The sequence below is a fragment of the Pimephales promelas genome, chromosome 13 (genome assembly GCF_988280905.1).
Source record: "Pimephales promelas chromosome 13, fPimPro1.hap1.1, whole genome shotgun sequence".
NCBI lineage: Eukaryota > Metazoa > Chordata > Actinopteri > Cypriniformes > Leuciscidae > Pimephales > Pimephales promelas.
This window is the reverse complement of record NC_142781.1, coordinates 10,403,189-10,427,983: the sequence shown is the minus strand read 5'-3', so window position 1 is coordinate 10,427,983 and position 24,795 is coordinate 10,403,189. Positions and strand designations below refer to the sequence as shown.

The 24,795-nt window shown below is 39.7% G+C and overlaps 1 protein-coding gene across 5 annotated transcripts in view; it reads right to left on the bottom strand.

The window, feature by feature from the left end:
- The window catches only part of arid1b (AT-rich interaction domain 1B), a 132,639-nt gene that overhangs the window by 41,835 nt on the left and 66,009 nt on the right, over window positions 1–24,795 (bottom strand). For all 5 annotated transcript variants that reach the window (XM_039692287.2, XM_089118456.1, XM_039692289.2 and 2 more), the window contains exons 5-7: window positions 5,084–5,327; window positions 2,456–2,545; window positions 872–1,042 (exon numbers count right to left, since the gene is read on the bottom strand). In XM_039692287.2, the coding sequence (XP_039548221.2) occupies window positions 872–1,042; window positions 2,456–2,545; window positions 5,084–5,327 (505 nt within the window). The remainder of the gene's footprint in view (window positions 1–871; window positions 1,043–2,455; window positions 2,546–5,083; window positions 5,328–24,795) is intronic.

Sequence of the window (24,795 nt, the reverse complement as noted above, 5' to 3'; positions counted from 1 at the left end):
AAACAATTCTGCGGTCGACTGCCGCTGTAGCTCAGTCAGTGTCAGGCCTGCAACAGCGGCAGCACGATGCACTCCTGTTGTCTTGAGCTGGCTGTCAGTCATTTGAATTAGAGTACAGGACAACAGGGACTATCAATCAGGCCGAGTGGAGGCCATGACATTATAAAGGCATGCTTAGCAGCTATTCATTTATTACATCTGCACACCATAACATTCATGATGAATTACTGCTGAGCCCTGTTAATGGGGTCTCTTTCACAGACGCACAAGGCTGAAACAACAACAGACACTTTCCCCCGTTTTCACAGACAAAGGCTTAAAGCCTCGTCCCAGACTAAAATGCATGTTTGAGTTGTCTTAACTGAAACCACTAGTATGCACTGACATATCTTAAAATATGACATTGTTTTATCTCCACATTTAACCAGTAATGTTTTTGTCTAAGGCATGTTTATAAAAGCTACTTAAATCCAAATCCTGGCTTAATCTAAGCCCTGTTTCTGAAACCACAAGTATTAGTTCACCCAAAAAAAAAATTAATTCAGTAATTTACTCCCTCACATGTCATTCCAAACCCAGATTACATTCTTTCTTCCGTTGAAGACAAAATAAGATTCATATATTTACCTTTGGTGCCTTAAGCTATTGCACTAGGCTTGTCGTCGATGATGTACTGTATAACAACATTGGCTCTCGCATGTCTTATCGTTATGTGTGAATGTATGAATGCATGATGACAAAAATTACATTTGTATGAGAATAAAATTTTTTTTCTATGTTCATCACAAAAAGCTATCGAAGAAATCCTCACCTCAAATCCTCAAATTTCAAATGTTTGCAAGCAGAAGAACTGGGAATGTGAGTGTGTTACCTGAAGGGCCATACTGCCCACTCTGGGGTCCATAAGAGGGGCCCAGCTGATAGGAGCCCACATTATGCTGCATAGGGCCAGTGGGACAGGAGTGTGGGGACATAGAAGGTCCAGCCTGCTGGCCTCCAAACTGGGGACCAGGAGCATTGCGCTGCATGTTAGGTGCGAATCCTAAAAATTAAAACCGGAAAAGATTATTCATAATTACAACAAAAGTGTTTTCTGAAACAGCCTTGTAAATTATTATTTTTTTTTATAACAATATGCTTTTGACGTCTAAGAGGTCATCATATTATAAGAATATCCTGTAAGTTTCAGAACTGAAAACGTCCTTGTTAGTCCAATAAAAGCTTTTATTGACACCAGGCTCAGCAAACGACTCGTTTTTCAAAGTGGGGAACTATGACTATTTTTTTTTTTTGTAAACAAGACTGGATTTGCAGACCGATTAAGAGTAAAGAACGGTGCTGTGCCGTCTATATTGGATCTGACAGGAATTGTGCAACACACGGACTCGAATCACACTGGGTCGAACCGGGTCGAACATGTATGGTCAAATCATTCCGGTTGCCATTTTACATTGGATGTTTTCAAATCAATTTCTTCCAAGTGCATCGACGGGTGAGTTGAAACTCATTATAATATGCAAAACTGTTATCCACTCACAGCAGTGGGCGTTTACTTCCAAGTCTTCAGTGCGAGACGCCAATAAAAACCGAGCGTTTTTGAGCAAAACTAGGGTAGAAAATAGCCTAATACTTATTAATTTTGATGTTTTTGAATGCAAAAACCAAGCGAACATCATAAGTTGACCTCAGACAACAATATAATAAAATTTAAAAAGCCGGTTCATGACCCCTTTAATGTATTTGCCTTTGTATAGTCAGAAAAAGCTAAACCGTGACAGGGAATTTGGGTTAAAGCTGGGGTTTTTAATCGTCCACCAAAATGTCCGATCAGTAAGTCAGTCAATGTTTTGTTTTTTGTTATAAATATTTAAAGGGGTATTTGCAACCATTTTATTTCTGCAATTTGTCATGTATCTAAGCGAAACAAAATAACGAACATGATTTGAAAGAGATCTGACTGGATCATTATGAGCGCACATTCAATGTAAGACTGAAACCAAATCTGAATGTGAGTTATGAATGCCCTCCTGAAACACTGCCAGCACCAACTCATCTGACCTGGTCAAAATCTTAATTTGCCATCACAAGTTTACAAGGATTTTCTTTAGAATAATAGGTAAATTGCTCACAATAAGATGGGACAGTGTTTTCACAAAGTATAAATTAAGTCAACTTACTGCTGTCAGTAAACCTAATCGTGATCTCACTTGCATACAGTAGGTGAAAACAACTGAAATTACAATAATAGCTATTGCTTACAGCTTCGAACAAACAAATGTTCATACTTGAGCTCGAAATCAAAGCACCAGCCCTCTTAGCTGCTCATATCCACGAGGAGGAAACAATATATAGCAGGTGTTAATATACATCAGTAAAAAAAAAAAAAATCCCTTTTCTTGATAGTTGTAAGTAGAGTCAGAGTTAGCCGCAATGTTATAACGGGAAATCAACTCACCTCTCTCCTGGGACATGGGCGACTGACTGTGAGAGGAATGGGAGCCCACGTCTGGGACGTTCCCCGGGGTCTGAGGGGCCATCTGTGTACCTGTGTGTGGGGGGCCGGAAATGTACATGTGTGCGTAAACCCAAAGTCTTTTACTGTACACACATTATTACCTTAATCAGTATTTTTGTCTAGTTTAAGATTCAAATATCTAATCATCAAAACAAGATACATTTACTTACAAAAATTGTTTTCAGATTTATTCAAAATACTATTTCTAAAAAAAAATTATTATTATATACACAATTAAATAAATGTAAATTTTCTTCTATTTATTGTCTAAAACCATTTAAAAAATGATAAACTTGTCTTGTGATATATTCATTATCTTAACATCTTTATCTTGTTTTAAGGATATTTTACTGGAAAGACAAAAATACTGATCAAGACACATATTTTTTCAGTGCACATACATAAAACCACAAACACAGTTAGTGGTCTCATAAAAGAGTTGCTTTTCACGATAAATATCAGACAAATTAGCATTGAGGGCAGAATATCTAACCACACGTCCCACGGGAGGCGTTTAAGGCTCATTGTTTCTCTCCCGGGAGCGACTTTGTGTGTCTGTATGTACAGAACGCATATGTGTGTGAAAGCGGAGATATTCATTCTCCAGTAATGGCACACAGATCACATGTCAGGGCCAGCCTTGTATGCGGTTAATGGCCAATGGCGCTCCCAGTAGAGACGAGGCAGTTTTGTGTGCAGCGGGGTAAACGCTCTCCCGTGGACCTTGTTAGTGACATTCAGAACGGAAAGGAAAAACAGCAGTTTCAGCGGCACAAAGCCCTCCGCTGCCCCGCTATCAAAGAAGCCCGGCTAACAATGCAGCGCACCGCAGGGCAGTAATGAGTAAGTGACTCAAAACAGCTAACAGACTTTCAAAACTATTTTAATGATGGAGCGACTTGTTTTAAAGCCAGCTTGAATCCTGTCGCTGACCCACTGCTGACTGGAGCTGAGACACCTCGCCCTCCGACTGCTCCACAGTGGTAGGAGTTCAACGAGAAGCATGTGACGGCTGTAGCTTAAAGGTACGTCAAAGTTAGCAAGTTTTCCCAAAATATCCAAAACAGAATATTCAAGAACATGTACCTAGTTTTTAAAGCGATTTTAGCAGATAATTTTCTGAAGACTTGGCTAAAGCAATGTCAGCGAACCAAAACATGCAAAATGACTGACAAAAAAAAAAAAAATGAAATATAATAATACTTTATTTTGATTTATAATGTTTTTAAAATAAATAATCTAAACTATATGTAAATGGAATTAAAGGGATACTCCACTTTTTTGGGAATAGGCTCATTTTACAAATCCCTCAGAGTTAAACAGTTGAGTTTTACCGTTTTCGAATCCATTCAGCCGATTTTCTAATATTTAGAAGAAAGTCAATGGGACCAGAAATTAGTATTCTTAGTATTAGTATTCAAGTATTCTTCTAAATATCAGAAAATTGACTGAATGGATTCAAAAACGGTAAAACTCAACTGTTTAACTCGTTGTAAAATTAGCCTATTTCCAAAAAAAAAGTGGAGTATGCCTTTAACCCCTTCACACTTAAGTTTATATTTATAATATAATATTTATTTACATATTATATTTACAACACTGGCACCAGCTGAAGCACAAAATCACATTTGAATTTAGCAGTTGATCACGTGACTCATTGAACGTGCCAATCACACTAGCATCAAAGGGTTAATACAATTCAAATGAATTAATTTTAAATAGCTATTAAATATTCTACTTCTCCCAATTGTTTTAAGGGAACAAACTAAATAAAACAGATTAGATTAATCTAGAGATTGGTATTGGCATTATTAATTTTATTGACTGTTATCCACCTGCTTGTTGTTTCAGTTAGTGCGGTCCCTTCCGTCTCCTCGTAAACTTGTCTCTTATTGGCTATTGTGTAAGTACTGAAGTAATCATAGTCGTAATCCTCCTGATTTAAAATCCAAAATGTCAGACATGTTTATTATTATCAGGGCGGCCCCAATGTTTCTGCGAGCAGATGGGGAGGTTCAAGATTTGATCTGTAAACGCCTCACATTACCAGAGAATCCGAACATTGGAACAGACTGATGCCCTGGACACGATTTTTCAAAGGGTTAATACAATTCAAATCAATTAATTTTAAATAGCTATTAAATATTCTACTTCTCCCAATTGTTTTAAGGGAACAAACTAAATAAAACAGATTCGATTAATCTAGAGATTAGTATTGGCCTTATGAATTTTATTGATTGGCGATTCATCTGTTCAATTCGATACGAATTCATGTACCGTTGCTGTTGCTACTATGTGACCATAATATTAGGAGTTCTCCATATGTTTTGCGATATTAACAGTAACGGTTATTCAATGGATTGGTTGTTGATTTTAATGAAAATTTATTAACAACATTACTGAAAATTCACGACCCTACAACAGAATAATCTCATACAATTCAAACATAACAAACATTCAAATAAATGAAACGACATAAAAATAGAGAGTTTCAAACAGCCGTTATTCTCCCAGAAATATTTATGACAAAACAAATCAAAAAATTATATCTCACACAGAATCTTTTACCTGGCCCACTGGCAGGTGATATGGGCCCAGATCGTGATTGGCTGGAACCCACTGGTGACCCGACAGGCGAGGGCGAGGGCCCGCTCCGCATGCTGGGGACTCTGGGCGAGGCATGGGGCGAGAAGGGCGACTGGGCAGGGTTACTCTGCTCGCCCTGGCTACTGGTGGACCCGGAGGCGCTGACGGCCGAACTGAGACCCGCCTCTGTTCCAGTGGGGAGGTCATCTATAGAGCCGGATAGATCCTGCAGTACACAAACAGAAGAAGGGAGAGTTCAAATTCAGGCCATTTTCATACTTATCAAGACTCCAAAAGACTCCCAATAATTAGTCAAAAAAACATTACTGGTTAATGGACTTGATGCCATGTCTCATTTGGAAGTGAGCAAATGAATGGATAAAATGACATCAGTTCTGAAGCAGCAAACCAGTAGAGACTCTAGTAAAACAAAAAACCAAGTCAGTCTGAACATATTGCACTAATGCTTGTGTATGTTGCCAAAATTACAAACCTGTGCCAAACTAAACCCTGTAAATACTCCTCTAAACCCAGGCTCAGACCACAGGAGTTTCTAAATCTCAGCCGATTGTGACACGCACATAAGACGAATCTTCACAGATTTCCCTCTTTAAATCTCAAACCTGCACAGATGATTAGAAAATCGTGGCACATCACACACAACAAGATGTTCTTAAGATTATCATGCCAGTTTTGATCACCTCACGTGATCTCAAGGGGAAGCGGCTGTTAACAACATGAATACGGTGTCGCGGAAACTTGTTGTAGACATTATAAGAGAAGACATTATAAAGGCAAATAGAGTTGTTGCCACATTTCGAACAGACGTTCCTTCAGCTCTGTTGTTGTTTCCCAGTCATCATTTCAAAAGTTCGGTCCCTTCCGTCTCCTTGTAAACTTGTCTCTCATTGGCTATTGTGCAAGTACTGACGTAATCATAATTCCACCGCAATTACCAGGAACTATTTGTCCAAGGAACTTTTTTTGCCCCAGAACGCTTACTTACTGCGTTTACACCGCGGACTAAAGTACCAGTCCGGGGCGGGAAGATTATGTAGTGAGTTGAAGTAGTTGAAGTGCGTTCGATGGCTACTCCCAGTCTGCGCGTTTGTTTTGAGTTTTGAGTGCGTTTTGTACGGAGGAGATTCAAGCTGTGCTGCTTTTGTGCGCGATTGGTTTACAAACGAGGTAATTAACAAAATGGCAGAAAAGAGACGAGCACCCAAAGCGCATTCAGAAAGCTCATATAATGCTAGATGTAAAAGTAGACGTTTGTTATCAGCGGACAATGACCGTGAGATGGATGGGACGAACGCGCGCCATCAGGCAGAAAGAACAAGTGGTAAGAACCAATCAGCATGTTCAGCGCACAAGTCCCACCCCGAAAGTTCCTGAACTCTGAAAAAGTACTACCTCGCCAGCAGGGACTTTCTGGGGGGGGGGGGGGGATTTTTTACCTGGAACTTCATTTAGACCCTGGTTCCTGTGGTGTAAACACACCGAGTACCACCCCAAAGTTCCTAGTTCCTGGGGAAAGTTCCTGCGGTGGAAACGCGGCTATAGTCGTAATCATCCCGATATTCTTAAGATTATCAAGCCAGATTTGATGACCTCACGTAATCTCAAGGGGAAGCGGCTGTTAACAAAATGAATACGGTGTCACGGCAACTTGTTGTAGACATTACAAGAGGAGACATTATAAAGGCAAATTGAGTTGTTGCCACATTTCGAACAGACGTTCCTTCATCTCTGTTGTTGTTTCGCAGTAATCATTTCAAAAGTTCGGTCCCGTCTCCTCGTAAACTTGTCTTTCATTGGCTATTGTGGAAGTACTGAAGTAATCATAGTCGTAATCATCCCCATTTAAAATCTTAAATGTCAAACATGTTTAATATTGTCAGGACGGCCCCAATGTTTCTGCGAGCAGATGGGGAGTTCAAGATCTGTAAATGCCTCACACTACCAGATAATCTGGACCGAACATTGGAACAGATCGATGGCCTGGACACGATTTTTTTCTCAGAATGTCTGGATGGGTAAATCCTGAAACTCGTGCAGTACGAGCCCAGCTTTAGGGGGCAATAAGGGCCCCAGTCTTCACCCTAGTTCTTCACCCTACAGGTGATCTTGCATGCAGCCAATACCACAATCATGCCTCTGAGTTAATGTCTGCAAATAACCATAATCAACAGTGCAACTGGTATTAGTTTCCAAGCGCTGAGGTGATAACTCCTCCTGGCCTGGACTGCAGCAAAATAACTTAGTAGAGTGGTTGTTTTACGAGCTCCCGACGAGCTGGCGGTTGTCGGATCTCAATGATCACTCATTGTTATTCCCCGTGGTCTCAAACGCAACAATGATACTGGAATATTTTCTGTAACTAATAAACACCATGGCAAATAAGTGGGAAATAAAACTGGTTCCCTTTGCCGTGTAGTACAACAGGCCCAGCGGTGCTGAAAGACCATGGAACGAAACTTTCCAATGAGGCCTTAAATTCCACTACAAATGAGCCTGTGGTTCCAGCTCGAGCAGTGTCATGGAGTTCAATGAATGATTGTGATGGAAACTCTCACAGTTTTCAGAAAAGACTAACTTCACGTTGCAGGCTTAGCGGTGATGACCTAGTTGAGGATGAAGAGGAACATATGCTCAGCTTTACGCAATACCACATATCGGCCTCGATGACGGAGTGTCATGAAGACTGTGGGTCAACTACTTCCAGCAGTTACTTTCTCCACTGGAAAGTCTCGGCTTTTCCAGATACACTAGACAGCTTGATGGTGCTATCGTAGATTCTTTTTCCAGATGACTCAACGAAGTGGGATGGCTCACATTTCGTCAAAAAGTTCACTCTATGAAGCCAATATCCTTAATCTCAGTTTGCGACGCAATTCCAGTTGTAAAGGGATAGTTAATCCACCCCAAATCTAAACCCTGTTATTATTTACCCATCATGACCATACAAATGATGTTCACACTCTATTTTAACTATATAATAGTGACCAAGGGATGTTAAGCTCCAAAAAGGACCAAAAACAGATCGTAACTAGTCCATAATACTTATGAACTATATTTCCAAGTCAGCTAAAGTAATATGGACCAAATTTGAAGTAGTTTTTCTGCAAAATGCACTGACATTATTGAAGTAAAACCTGGTTTGAAAAACACATTTTGACATTTGAATACAAGTTGAAGTCAGAGAGATTTGAAAAAATGAGGTAGAGAAAAACATTTATAGTGAATAATGACTTGCCATCTTTTTCTCACAAAAAAAAACTATTAAATGGCTTGAAGTGTAACACAAAAGACACTTTTATTTTATGGTGCTTTTTTATTTTTGGAGCTGGTCACCATTCATTTTAACTGCGTGAAAATAAGCTTCTTGAACATTCTTTAAAATTTATCTGTGTTCCACAGAAGAAAGCAAGTCATTTGGGTTTGGAAAGTGGAGTGAATGATGACAAGATTTTTAGGATAACCATTTTAAACTGTAGCAAAGGTGACTTCTCTCGTTTTATTTTTTTGACATTGTAGACACAAGCAAGCAAGCTTTTTTGTGCAAAACTCCTAGTGGTATAAGTCAAATCACTTCAACCTTGTACAAATTAGTCAAGGCTGGAGCTTGCTTGATTTATGTCCATAATTAGTTATATTCGTTAAGTCTCTGACTTCTTTAATTGATGAACGCAATTATTCAGGCTCATTGGCCATTCAAAGTTCCTCTCTTTCCATCTCTCACACTCCAAATCTCAGCAGAGGAGAAAAGACAGAGAACAAAAAAAAAATAAGGAATACAGTGTCTCTCTCTGTCTCTCTCTCTTCTGATTGGAGAAACTGAGTAATGCTCATCCTTCATCATTTTACATGACAGCCCCAATACGACCCAATTAAAACATGGAGGAATTATGAGAGGAAAATTGGGGAGCCAGGCGTGGCCATCTGAAGCCTGGTGTCTTTAAAACAGCTCAGAATTCAAAACCTAGATTTATGGACTTTGTTGAGGCAGGTTTTTTTATAAAGAAATTATAATATTAAAATATAAAATTAAAATTAAAATTAATATTATATTATTACATATACATACATTACATACATATGTATATAAATACTGAATACACAAGTTTTCCGTTGATGTATGGTTTAGTAGGACAGAACAACATTTGGCCGAGATATAACTATTGAAAATCTGGAATCTGAGGGCGCAAAAAAAAAAAAAAAAAAAATCGAAACATTGAGAAAATCAACTTCGAGAAAAAAAGTTGTCCATTTATGTTCGCTATTGTGCTGCATTCACTCACAAAAATAAGTGTTTTATACATTTACGGTAGGAAATTTACAAAATATCTTCATGGAACATGATCTTTACTCAATATCCTAAAGATCTTTGGCATAAAAGAAAAATCTATAATTTTGCCCCATACTATGTATTGTTGGCTATTGCCACAAATATACCCGTGCTTATATACTTGCAAATATACTTGTGACTGGTTTTGTGATCCAGGATCACATAAGTATAAGTATATACATATATATATAAATATATATATATGTGATTCTGGCTATACATTTATATATAATAATAGTGGGATAGTACCTAGAATTTCTTTTTAAAGGGTAACTAAAAGGGTTAGTTCACCCAAAAATGAAAATTAAGTCATTAATTACTCACCCCCATGCTGTTCCAACCCCGTAAGACCTTCGTTCATCTTCGGAACACAAATAAAGATATTTTTGATTGAATCTGAGAGCTGGATCAGTCCTTCATAGACTGCCTAAGGGACTGGCTCTTGACGGCCCATAAAGTCATTAAAGAAAAGGTTTAAATATTCAATGTGCCTACAGCGGCTTAATTATAAGTTTATCAAGCGACGAGACTACTTTTTGTGCGAAAAAAACATAAATAACGACTTTATTCGACTATTCCATTACTTCCTTATGGGCGCATGCGCGAGACCTGAGACGAGGACGTTCTCATTCGTCTACTTCTTGTTACCGGCTGCTCACCGCTTAGGAGTTTTACCGCCACTTACCGTATAAAATGATGATCCATATATAAGGCGCTCCGGATTATAAGGAACACTGTCGTTTTTTGAGAAGATTAAAGGCTTTTAAGTGCACCTTATAGTGCGGAAAATACGCAAATTGAAAAGCGTATGTACAGCGCGCATCTTCCTCTGCTTGTAAACAGAAAGTTTTGCGCTTCCAGCTATATCAGCACATCATCTTATACGGTAGGGGGCGGTAATACTCCTAAGCGGAGCAGCCGGTAACAAGAAGTAGACGAATGAGAACGTCGTCATCTCAGTTCTCGCGCATGCGCCCATAAGGAAGTAATGGAATAGTCGAATAAAGTCGTTATTTATGTTTTTTTCGCACAAAAAGTATTCTCGTCGCTTGATAAACTTATAATTGAGCCGCTGTAGGCACATGGAATATTTAAACCTTTTCTTTAATGACTTTATGGGCCGTCAAGAGCCAGTCCCTTAGGCAGTCTATCTAGGACTGATCTAGCTCTCAGATTCAATCAAAAATATCTTTATTTGTGTTCCGAAGATGAACGAAGGTCTTACGGGGTTGGAACAGCATGGGTGTGAGTAATTAATGACTTAATTTTCATTTTTGGGTGAACTAACCCTTTAACTAAACCCTGAAACAACTTTTTTTAGTTAATACTGTGGCTTTATTAATACTTTTCACTGACTCAAGTAACATTTTGACATTTGGGTGTAAAGTGTTTTAATTCTACAATATATGGTGTAAAAACGTCTGAGTGCTGCCCTCTTCAGGTTGAACGGTGGCTGCTGCAGTTGAATTTTCCCATTGGAAGTTGTGGTGCCCTGTGATGTAAGCAGGCACCAGCTAACCACGCCCCTTGCCTACAGAGCGAGACTGTAGTCTCAGGTTCACGCCCCCTCTGCTGGGCTCTGCCCACTTTTCCAGCATTTTTCAAACATTGCCAGTGGGTGGAGTCAGGCCCTGACCAGGGGTTTAATTACCCTTTACACTATCCAAACACACAGTACTTCTATAGGCTGACCTAGATATGAGTATACATTCATCAGACAATACGGTGGACTGTAAAGGCCCCAATATACTTCAAGCTAAATCGAAGAACGAACTGATATGGAGTCAATTCAAACACAATCTGGCCAAAACAAAGTTCATTTTGGGAGTCAAATCAAATTTAGAGTTTCGTATTTTTGTTGTTTACATGCAGACCGTTTTTGAAACCCATTTTCAAAAGTTTGTGTTTTCATGTACCCAAAAACGCCATTGTCGTGTAAATGAACGGCTAAAACGCATAAAAAGAAACGATGTCGTGTAAACAGCCCCTTAGTAAGCAGAGCATAGTGTAGGCTCAATTAAACAAGAGATTTTCTTTTCCTTTTGTTCCAAAAATAAAAGTGGCACTGAAATCTTTGGATGATGTTGAAACCACAGAGGAAGAAATCCCAAAAATGGATGCTAGAGCACTTTAGGGCTTTGTGCTCCAGCCAGTCATGAGAAGAGACAATAGATAGTCACACATCAGTGAGGGAGTGGGGCCGTAAGGCAATACGAGTCCACACACACACACACACACACACAATGCGCTGACGGAGGAATTCTCTTCCCCTGTTGTGATGCCTGACAATCTGAAAAGAGGCTGACATATTGGGTTTGACGAGAGCGTTCCCCAGACACAGAGAGCGTGCTGGAGCCGGGAGTGGAGGTGGATTAGGCAACCGCAAGGGAAATGGAGGAAAATATATGTATCTTTCTGACAGGAGCAGCAACAATAATAAGTCTTCATGCTAAAAATCACTGTGACACAGATAGGCTCTATACTTCTGATGTAAAAAAGGTCTTCCATATTTCACACAACTGGTGAGCTGGCGGAAGAAGTCTGTAGTTACTCTCTGTGTGCTTGGAAGACAGAACAACAAAGTGGCGCTTGCCTATGCGTGAATGGCAAAGACTTTAACCACAGTGGGTGTGATCACACCAGCAGAGCAACACAGCAGGGCTCAGGAAATAAAAAGGTCATTCTAAATCTCCATAGTGAAATTGATTTTTACTGATAAAGTTTAAACCTTTCAAGATAGACCTACCATGAGCTCAGAGATTAAGTGTTGATGCACTACCATTCAAAAGTTTGGGGTAAAAAAAAACAGTTAGAAAAAGTAGTAGTGTAAGATGGGGGAAGATGCCCCCCTTATGTGGTTTTATTTTTGATGATGCATCAGCCAATGTGTTGTTATAGGAAATAAACAGAAACATTTGCCCATTTAGTTGTTGTAGCACAACATGTTAAATATTAAAAGAGTGGTAAGATGGCCCCTACTGCGGTAAGATTACTTTAATTTCCTTTTGACATGATTCTTATTATATTTTTAAAACAAAATACTAAAACTATTGCATTTAAAACTATTTTTTGACAAATTAATTGAATTCAGCCCAGAAAAAGAGATTCATCTGAAAGGTACAATTATTCTATGACTTATGTACATGCATATGAATATTTACTTTATTTACCCATATTTTAATTGAAGTTATGTCATAATAGAAAGACTAAGAATGCAAATTGAATGATTTCACTCAACTAACCTAGAGGTTTTTAATGAAAGCAAAGATGTATCTAATCCATGGAAATATTGAATAATAACCCCAATAATTACAATAAGCATTGCATTTGAAAAATAATAACACAGTAATAATTAATAATGCGCAACAAGATTCCACTCTGGGCCAATTCTGGGTGACTCATCTTACCCCAAGGGTCTAATTTGATCTTTTTTACTTCAAAACAAAAACTATAACTTTTTTTACTCATTAATAAATAGACCAAAAAATATATTCAACATAATAAAACATCATAGATCACTCCAGAGACACAAAATTATACCAATTAACCTCAAAACGGTTTCGCCTGACTGTAATTTCAGAAATGTTGATATTCAAATATTTTTATTGGGTTTTGAATTGTAAACACTTATACAACAATTAACAAGTCCCCATACTACAACCCCAACATACACAATAATAAAGTAAATATAAATAAATAAAAATAAACTGACATGTTACAGAATTACAGAGCTTGTGAATCAGTTATGTCCCAGAGTTTCCAACATTAAATTGTAAGTTAAAATAATCCAGAAATGGCTGCCAGACCATATAAAATCTCTGGGTTGAACCTCTGATCGTATGTTTCAACTTTTCCAGTTTCAAGTGTGCCATTACATCCTCAACCGATATTCTGATGAAATGAGACAATTAACTACAAACTGTAATATTATTACAAATTTAAAAAAATACATATAATTTCTTCCTATGATTGCAAAGCTGAATTTTTAACATTATTTCTCCAGTCTTCAAAGTCACATGCTACAGAAGCATTTCTTACAATGTTGAAAACGTTTGTAATGCTTAATATTTTTGAGGAAAATGTGATGCATTTATTTAATGTTTTTACAAAAATTATTATTCATTAAAAAATTTAATTGCAGAATTTCTGATAATATACAATCAACAAGTGAATCAGATCCACCAATTCGAGAACTGCTACCATGTAAACAAGAATCATGCTGTCATGAACAGTTTGGTAAATAAAAACGTTTTGGTATGGGAATTAGGCTAAGCTAGTGCTAACTAATTGGCTAGCACTATGCTAAGCTGTACGCTCAACAATTAGCTGGCAAAATGTAAGCTAAAAAAAGAAAAGAATGAGAAATGTTTATTGTTATGATCTATAGCTTCGACTGTATACTATTATATAACAATTAGAGACGATTAATGGTCATAATTACATGGCTACAAAAACATTTTTTTAGGATTTCTAATCAGCCCTGAAAATAATACACATATCCGATGAGAACCGAGAAACTGGTGAAGTTGCCCTTTTTGTCTTTATACTTCATCTTTGAGACTCGTTTTATTGACATAAAGTATCCGATATGTGAAGATACGATTTTGAAAGGAGTGGAAGAGCAGAAAAAGGGTGAAAATGGTATGTAATTCTTTATAACAGAAGTAGTTGATTCATTCAGTAAGTGCATAGTTCCTCTGTGCATTGTTTCCAATGAAATGTTGTAACGTGATCAATTTTGGAGCTGGTTGGTTTGGATCAAGGATTTATTGATTGTTTTGAAATCCTTATGGGGAAAATGAATGAGAAAAAAATACTTCCAAAACCAAAAGTCGAAGAAAAAGAGTTGAGCTTCATGCGCTGTTTACTTTAAAAACCCTCTTTAAACAAATCATCGCAGTATAATCAAACATTTGACATGTTTAATGACACCATAACAAAAGCACTGGCTGAACACTGCATGATGGACCAGATCTACTTTCTGACATAATTGGGATGTGCAATAAAACAATGAAATAGACCAACTGCCTTGTTGTCTCAAAAATGACAGTCATTAATTAATTAAGACTCATGTTACGCAGCACGTTTGAGCTTCAGAATGAGGTCTGCTCTTGTGAGCAGGTTCAGTTTATGCATATATGTGAATAAAAGATTCAGTTCAATCTCTTCAACATATAAAGCGACCGTGTTTCATCAAAAACTGCTTGATTCATATCGATTCGTTTCACGATCTCTAGCATCAAAGTGAATGGAGGGACAGAAAGATTATAAAAATTTGATCTTCATTTGTGTCCAGAAGATCAACGACACGAGGGAGAACTATCCTTTAAAGAAGCCATGAATAATTAGGCTGGTTCTGAGATCGCCTGACCAGATTCTGCACGTTTCTTAGTAGGCGCTTGCATAATACATGTTGCTGCGTTTAAACTAACAGTAACAACTAGCAGCAGATTGAATCAGAATGCAAGGTTCTTTATAAAAAATACACTTTTTTTTACTTAACGATCTAAAAATGCAACACTCACGGTGGGACGCTAAAGAAACAACAAAAGACAGGATGCGATGGCCGGAGATATCTAAATGCTTGAAAGGGGCTTTGCAATTTAAAGATGCAAATTTTCCCAAGAGGGTTTAACTGTGCAAACTGTCTTACATCAAACGAACAGCAATGCCGGCGGCACGCTAATTAAAGCGCCGCTGCTTAAAAAACGTCAAAACCACAAAAATATATATTTAAGAGAGAAAAAACTCGTCAAACTCAATTTATTAGTCGTTTGTTGGACAACTAGTCAATTAGTCGAACGTCGTGATGCGTCTCTATTACATAATGTTAAAACTCTGAAGAACTTCTATAGAAGAGTTGACACATCGAGACAGTCAGATCATTAAAGCAAGAGCGTGTGCCTCTGTCTGTGTGTGTGCGTGTGTTTAGAAGGAGGAATGAATGAAGCCGCCTCCCTTTTAAGGCACGCAGATAAAACGAAACAACAACAAAGGACGGACAACAAAAGATGACTATATCCGCACTGCGTGATAATGAGAAATGCTCTGTGCGCCTGCACGAGGAACCGAACTGACAGAAGTGTGTGAGGGAGTAGATGTCAGATCTCCCGTCACCTCATCATATCTCATCTTGTCAGTGGTAGCATCAAAGAACTGTCTGATAGAGCATGTAAAATTGCTACCATCACGTCACTGTGTGCGGATCCCATTCACAGCCCATTAAACACTGAAGTGTGACAGTGGCTTTCTGTTGTGGCTGATGCCAGTGCTTCGGTTGACAGCGGTGATGGGAGACGTCTATGGCGGATCAGACTCGCTCAGCAGGTGGCCTGTCAAACTCGTCCCTGCCATCATTCCTCACCCAGAACGTCTGAGAGCTCCACTCTCACATGCAGGGTTTCAGCTTGTATAACTGAGCTCTGTGGTGAAGGAAACAGTTCCCACCCGATGTGAGGAGGTCCATAGGAATGCATTGTTTCAACTTAATTTGTGTTCTAGTGGCACAAAATGGAATTGCATTTGTTTAAGGAGCCCAACTGGTCTAGACGTTATGACATCGGCTCAACCAATGGCGTGAGGTTGGTGAGACTATTTGCCTGAAAGTCAAGTTAGGTTTAAAGCTGTTTGGATCAATGTTGAGATTTCTTACAGTTCATTACTGAGAAGGTTTGATCACAGATTTTGCAAACAGGACAATGTGAAAGAGCACAGACTGGCTGTATTAAAGCTGCATTACCTAAGATTTAGATGCCGCTAGAGGGCGCTACATTCAAAACAACAACAACGGCTTTGCTTGATGACGACGTGGAGGAACGCGGAATGATGGGAACTGTTGTTTTCAACTCCACCGTGGATAAATCAGTCAGACGGGAATCGAAAATTAGTTGTCATGGATGAGGTAAAGTTCGATTTCTATAAACGTTGCGTTTAATGACATGCTTGTTTTTCATTAAACTGAAATAACCGCAAGAAAAGTCAGGTTTAAAAGTAAATTAGTTACTGTACGAGTCACTGGACGAAGCTATGGTGGAGAGGGTTTGAAGGGGCAGGTCTCTTGCAAGGAGTTGACGTGGATGGTCCTCCTTGGTAACTTTATAAAAATAAAAAATCTATTTAATGTACATTTGACACATCTTTTCATGTCGTGTAAGTATTCAACCACAGCTACAGTTTCACAAAATTAACGTTAAGGGGGTCGCACACCGGACGAGAAGCTGCAGCGCCGCGTCGCGCCACATCTTTAAAATTCAAAAATATTATTATCTATAAGTGTAACGTTACACATACCGGCAGTGCCATTCGGCGTCTGTCCGCAGCGCCCAGCAACAACGTTGCTTGATATACGCTAACGCACAAATACAACTACCGCATTTGTCCAGGACTACACGTAGTACGAGCGGAAACCGAGGTAAGCGGATATGACGCGATTGACTGGCGACTCCCAGCTCACCCCTGCTCATACGCCCCGTTTCCTTGGTTAAAATCTCAATTTTTTCGCGATTTAAACATTGTTTGAAACATTTGGAATATTGTGAGTTATCATCATAACTAAATATATAACACTAGCCTTGTGATTTTGGGATATTTGAATGCAAAAATCGTAGGTATTCCACCTTTAAACATTAATTTGATGATTAGTTTGATCTCAATGGAGATTGCTAAACTCCAGCTTACAGTACATGTCGGGTTTGCCAGGTTGCAAGTATTGCGGAGTATAAAAATGTATCCTTTTAAAAGAAAAGCTCTGATTGGGGGATTTAAACTCTTGACATCTTAAACTCTTACATTTTAGTGCCATCTTTTTTTTAAAATCTCATCTTTACACGTCACAGTTAATGTGTAATGATGTCGTGTTGGCTCGTCTTAATCGCGGAAATAAAGGTTTTACGTCAAAGTTTTTGTTAACAAAATGAACACTAATTCACATATAGTGCCATAACTGTAACTTCTCAGACTGGAAAATTGCCAGAACTGATTTACTGGTATTTAAAATAAATAAATAAATAAATAAAAAGATCCTGTAGTAGTTTACCATTAATTTACCAGTAAAAACTCTATGGGCCCTATTTTAAAGATCTCAAACGCAAGTATCAAGTGCGAAGTGTCTTGGGTGCTGTTGCAATTTTACCGGCGGGATAAATGACTCTTGCGCCCGACGCAAGTTTAAAAGGGGTTGGTCTGAAATGGCTTCATTATTCATAGGTGTGGTTTGGGGCGTAACGTGAAATAAACCAATCAGAGCGCCATCCAACATACTCTTTAAGAGCAAGTGCGCATGTTGCATGTTGCATGGCGGATTGTTATTATTATGGCGAATTTACCAAGCGAGCGCCAGGAGCGGTTCACGGCCGAGGAGACCGACGTTCTTGTCAGGGCAGTGTAAGACAGAGAAGTGATGTTGTATGGGGATGGGAGATTTTTTTTTTCTGGTTCTTGACGGACAAGCTTGTATCTTGCCACTATTGGGCAAACAGGTTTGAAAAATTTGGGTAAATTTTAAAATTTGGCTAGATTTAGGCTTAAATTTTTTACATCTTCATGGACACCACAATGATTTCCCTCATGTGTTAATATTTTTCCTTGTTATAATGTATGATTTGCAAAAATAAAAATTCCTGCATCTGCGTTGATAAGAGAATCAAAGTGTATGCGCGTTGTGCACCCGCTACATTATGGCCAAGCATGCACTTAAAATAGCCTTATGAACAACACGCCACTGACTTTAGACTAGGTTTTTTTCTAGTCAGTGGTCAATTGTTTTTTAAAACTGCAAAAAAGCACCAGGGAATGTTTGCGCCGAAACACGCCTCCTTTTTGCGCCGACACGCCCAGGGAGCGCAAGTTCATTTCCTAGTTCATTTCCACCAATACATGCGTTGGTGTACAAAGTCATTTGCACCTGGTGCAAGATAGGGTCCTACGTGTAAAAGGGCAATTGGCAATTGTACAAGGTGTCTGCGGAGTTCCGAATTGAGTTTTTATGGAGAAGCTGCATTAATTTGATTTAAATTAGATTTTTTTTCTTAAACTCTGATCACACCCACCCTCCCCAGTTGGAGATGGCATCATGCCAGCTGCGGTCGTCGTCTGCTGTCTGGTAACAATTGCCGGGAGTCTAGAGATGGGAGTCACTACTGATGAGCTACATCCTGGGGTGCACATGCTCCATTCTACACCCAAATCAAAGGTGGAAGGACTATCTGTCTTCAAAATATATTTTGTAACAACCATACTCTAGGTTTCAAGAGCTCTAAAAGCCAGTGCATACTTCATTTTCTATGTTTCGCTTCATTTCTTGCGCAAGGGTGAGCATGCAAAACTTTCAAATACTGTGTAGATCATGAGCATGGATGCATCTGGACCTTTGTTTTTTGCACATCTACACACTAGGGGTTTTGATGTGGACCTATGTTCGATTAACGATGATGCTGCTTTTTTGGTCTGGATCTACTCATTTACTCTGAAAAAACTGCAACTCATACTTAAAGGGATACTCCACCTTTTTTGGAAATAGGCTCATTTTACAACTCCCCCAGAGTTAAACAGTTGCGTTTTACCGTTTTCGAATCCATTCAGACGATTTACTGATATTTAGAAGAATATATCAGTAACCAGACAGTTTCTGGTCTCATTGACTTCCATAGTAGGAAAAAAATATGGATGTCAATGAGACCAGAAACTGTCTTGTTAACTAATATTCTTCTAAATATCAGAAAACCGGCTGAATACATTCAAAAACGGTAAAACTCAACTGTTTAACTCTGGGGGAGTGGTAAAATGAGCCTATTTCCAAAAAAGGTGGAGTATCCCTTTAACACATGCATGTAACATGTTTTTGATTTCAGAAATACAATTTTAAAAACCTGCCCTTTTTTAAGACTGGTGTTTACTATGCTAATATCATAATGGGGGGAAGCCTAGTGCAGTTCTTAAAAGGAAAAAAAGTAGTCTGGGAAGACCCTTATGTTGGTGTGTCAAGGTACCTTAAAACAAGGTAGCCTACTAAATAATTTGACATTTGTATGACATGGTTATTTTAGTCATGGCTCAAGATTTGAACACATTGTTTTTACTTTATATTTTGTTATATCCAGGCCCTGTGATGAGAGGAGCCAACTAAGGTGCAGCAGTTCCCAGCGCTGTTTTTAAACCCCCTCCAACAGTGTCTCCTTTATCTGACGCACCCTTTTCAGGTTTTGGAGTCTACTAACAAGCTGATGACCTGAATAAGGAGTGTTTGATTAAGTAAGGCATACAAAATGTGCACTGTTGGGGGCGCTTCAGGAACGGGTTTGGAAACCACTGCTCTATAACATACCCCACTCATCGGGCTCAGGGGAGAGGGGGGCCAACTCAAACCAATTTTGGCCTCTCTGAATTTTAGCGACAGTACTGTATCATAGTCATCTGAAGCACATGCATAATCCTGAGAGGCTACATTTTATTCTGCCCCAGAGCAACACAGAAATAAACGGATAAAAGAACACAGAGATGAAGGAGGCGTGCACACTTCACCTCAACTGCATGGGCACTCCAGCTCGGCTGCTCTGAGACTCCATACTACAACGAAAGGGGGCTTTTGTGTGCGCACTAACATTCGAGAGCTTTCCCTCTGTGGCACTCAAATCGGATCTTTGTTAAAAGCAGACATTAATCTTTCATTTCCTGTCAAAAGTCAAGAGGTCCGCAGAGTAAAGCTACAGCAAGACAAAGCTCCAACGTCACGCTGGCTGAACGACTTTCTTGTCAAGGTCTTGGCTTGAGAAAGCGACTAGGGTTTGGGGTTCAAGCAACCGTACAAGGAACGATTGCCTGTTGGTTTTATATCTCCCCAGACGGTCTGAAGGAGGTCACAGCTGGAGCATGTTTCCATTGGCATTTTAGCTTCAGTGGTGTTCTCGTTGACAGGGAGTCATCCATCTACGGAGGACCACAATTCCCTTATCATCAATTAACAAAACAAGATCGTTTGAAACCCAAATTAAAAAAGAATTGGATCCACTGAACCAATTAGCATTGTTAATATGGGCGATGAGAATGCCTGAAGGCACGAAACAGCTTTCAGATTATCTTTCCTTATTGACAAGTTGTAATGGGACAGCTCGTCATTTATCTGGAAAAGTAGGGACGGTCAACTAATAATTGATTCCCGAGGTTCACTAGTTTTAGATATATTTTTCATTTAGCTGATATTTAGGCAGTAGGGTGTGGCCCCTAAAATTTTTTGACCAGTTTCATTTCATTGTGCTCCACCTAGCTAGCTTTGTGCGCAAAGCAGGACTTACGTAAACGCCTCGGAATAAAAGAGTAAGACTGGGGTTGAAACCAGCCTTATAGCACTGATGGAGAATTATTTAAGACAAATGGGTCGACTAGCCGTTTGAAAGTACGCCGTTTTGCACATCTCCGACCAAGGAGAATGGAAGGACAGATAAAAGATTTCGACAAAACATAAAAGGGCTTCGTCTTTCATCTCTCAAGCAAGCAGTGACTAATGTATGCGCCTGCAGAGCGAGCGAGACACAGTAGACAACGGCAAGGCTGTGCTTGATTTGATGAGCTGTTGATGAGAGCAGCCTGGATCCCTGTAGAGGCTTCAGAGAGAAAATGAGTGCGAGACGCACACACACAGCTGAGTTAGGCCTCAATCTATGCTTTACTTCCTCCCCGAAGAGCAACTTCAGCCTATCGCGGCGCAGATTCCCATCCCCCCCTCACGTCCCCTGCCAACGGCTCAGCCAATCAGACGGCTCTCTTGTCTGCCTCATCAGCACGGCCCTGGCGCCTCTCTCCCCTCCCTCATTTTCCATCCCCTACGTGCTCGTTCTAATTATGGAGAACAAGTTGTGGAGCACGGAGAGAGGGAGTGGAATCAAAGGAGCACGGGAAGAGAGAACGGAGTGAAGGAGAGGAACGTCGGAATGGAGGGGGAGAGGGGCCGCATTGACAGGATACAGATCAGCCTGCAGGGCTCGGGGATAAACAACAATTCTTTCAAGCTCTCAGTAAATTAGAGCGCTGCAGAATGGCGGTTAGAGCGAGTCGGCCGTGTGTGTCTCACTGCAGCTGTGTTATTGCGGGAAAGACACAATCCCCCCCTTCCAGCCTGTCTGTGACAAGAGGACAGGCAAAAACGAATGAAGGGTAGACAGCAGGACTTAAACGAGAGAGCACAGAAAGAGAGCTGCTCTTTAGATGTGGAAATGATCAAACCGAGCAGAGATCCGTGAAGCACCAAAGTGATACAGCAAAAGCCTTTGTGAATCCCCAAAACCTTGTGAGTTGCCTACGTAGGCAGTATTTTAAGGCATCAGTCATGCCCTCAATACAAAGGCTCTTCCAAAAAAGTAGATACCTTCTTTTGGACAAATTGTAAGACGGCATGTCTCCTTTGTCGAGACGGCAATCAAACGATGCACTGCGTCAAACTCATCTATTCGCGATGGCAGACGTGTGAAGCACAAATTACAAATTGCTGTCAATGTAGAGCATATTAGCATGGTCACTTATGAGGTTACATTTTAATTCGGATGGACGGCAGCTCGTTCACAAGGAACAAACCTTTTCCTTTTTTTCTTCCAACCCAGATTCAGTCGTGCTCTTATTTATGGTTCTTAATATTCAGCTTCTCTCATCTGTCTTCCCAGCTTTTTCTCATTAACCGCTTCAAATTTTCCACTACGACACTTATATAAACATTTGTTGGCTAGACTGTGTCCAATTCAGAGGCATATCTCTGGTCTCAAAAAAGCTCAGGACACAGAAGAGGTCAATAAAGGAAAAGACACACACCAAGAAAGAGAACACACACCGAGTGCCTGAGTCCTTGAATCAGATCTTTCCATCTTATTTCATCCTGGAATCTTTTGACACTTTGGTGTTGACTGATTTTCAACAACTGCACACCAATTAAGTGATTGGACCACCCAAGACAGATGTTAGTAGCGTGAGAAAAAGGACCATAAGGAGCACCAGGTGAGTTTACTATACAAACCCTCCACTGGATCTATTCTTTGAGAATGATATATAAATAAACAGGAAGCCCTCAAATATTTGATGACACCGACAAGTATCCTTAAATAAAGGCTCTTTCTAACAATCCAGGGCGTTTACGACACTACGGCTGGTAGTGGAATGTATTCGCCATGTAGTTCAACAGCAAGGCACAATCAGCTGAACAACTGAATCCACAACAAAAAGAAGCAAAATCATTAAAATTCCCACCCACTGCTCCTTGTGATATGAGGCAGGCTAGGATTTTGAATAAATCTGACAACCAGAGAGGAAGCAAAATGTATTTAATAAAAATCGAAATGGTTAGTGATTGTTAATGTTACCATGGTGAAACGACTCCAAAAGGGCACACGCATAACATCCTGTTGCTACCTTGAGTGCGACAAGACGAGACTATAGTTTTAATAGATTTTTACGGTTTATCACGTTCAGCCGTACACCGATTACATTACTTGCCCACCGCGACACTGTTGTTTTGCTTTTTTCCAGAGATATAAAAAAACATTTTGTTCAGTTGGACAACAGGCACAACAATTAGCCTAAAAACTGAAAGCATCTGCTCTATACAGCACAAGCTGCAGAGACCCAGCAAGGTGCAGCAGAGATTTCACTTATAAAGTGACAAGAATAGGAGAAATGAGATGACTGACAAGCATATTGGAGGATTTGGTGCATAACAGATCCTGAGAATCATCGACAAATATGGTCAGTACCACTGCTCCCTATAGACCCCTTTTGCGCCGACGTCACAGTTACGTCACGGCGCTAGCTGGAGGCAAAACAAAGTGAAAACTGGAGGCGGCCAATACAAAACAGCACAGATTCGGCTACATATTAAAGGGTTAGTTCATCCAAAAATGAAAATTAAGCCATTAATTACTCACCCCCATGCTGTACCAACCCCGTAAGACCTTCGTTCATCTTCGGAACACAAATAAAGATATTTTTGATTAAATTTGAGAGCTAGTCCTACATAGACTTCCTAAGGGACTGGCTCTTGACGGCCCATAAAGTCATTAAAGAAAAGGTTTAAATATTCCATGTGCCTACAGCAGCTCAATTATAAGTTTATCAAGCGACGAGACTACTTTTTGTGCGAAAAAAACATAAATAACGGCTTTATTCCACTATTCCATTACTTCCTTATGGGCGCATGCGCGAGAACTGAGACGAGGACGTTCTTCTCCTTCGACTACTTTTTGTTACCGGCTGCTCCGCTTAGGAGTATTAGCGCCCCCTACCGTATAAGATGACGTGCTGATATAGCTGGAAGTGCAAAACTTTCTGCTTACAAGCAGAGGAAGATGCGCGCTGTACATACGCTTTTCAATTAGCGTATTTTCTGCACTACAATGTGCACTTAAAAGCCTTTAATCTTCTCAAAAAACGACAGTGTTTCTTATAATCCGGAGCGCCTTATATATGGATCATCATTTTATACGGTAGGTGGCGGTAATACTCCTAAGCGGAGCAGCCGGGAACAAAAAGTAGTCGAAGGAGAACGTCCTCGTCTCAGTTCTCGCGCATGCTCCCATAAGGAAGTAATGGAATAGTCGAATAAAGTCGTTATTTATGTTTTTTTCGCACAAAAAGTAGTCTCGTCGCTTGACAAACTTATAATTGAGCCGCTGTAGGCACATGGAATATTTAAACCTTTTCTTTAATGACTTTATGGGCCGTCAAGAGCCAGTCCCTTAGGCAGTCTATGAAGGACTGATCCAGCTCTCAGATTCAATCAAAAATATCTTTATTTGTGTTCCGAAGATGAACGAAGGTCTTACAGGGTTGGTACAGCATGGGGGTGAGTAATTAATGACTTAATTTTCATTTTTGGGTGAACTAACCCTTTAAGGAGCTTAAATAATTGTTACTATTATTAAATGTCATCTTGTTGTGTTGTTTGGTGCAAGAATTGATGAAAAATTAATATGCTGAATCTGGAACTTTTATTTCTAGAAAATATTCACATCATTAAAATCACACTGTAATGTCACTCTTTACATTGTCGTTGTCTCGCCGCTGGCTCGGCAGAACTGCGGATCATACACACAAGTATTGTACAGGACCATATAGGCATCTAAAGATTTATATGCCCTCGGTTTCTCTTTACGATCGGTTTCTCTATAAGGTAGGTGTAGAAGTCAGGCCACTCAACCGAGGTAACGTACGTTAATCCTGTCAGATCGTCCATGCATTGAGTGAGCGTGTAGGCGGCTACAGGTCGGCCAATCTGGTTCTGTCCGTTAAAAATAACTTTTGGAAATAACAATCGCGGTCCTGGACACTGAGTGACCTTACACATTAAGATAATATCGGATTTTCTCCAGTC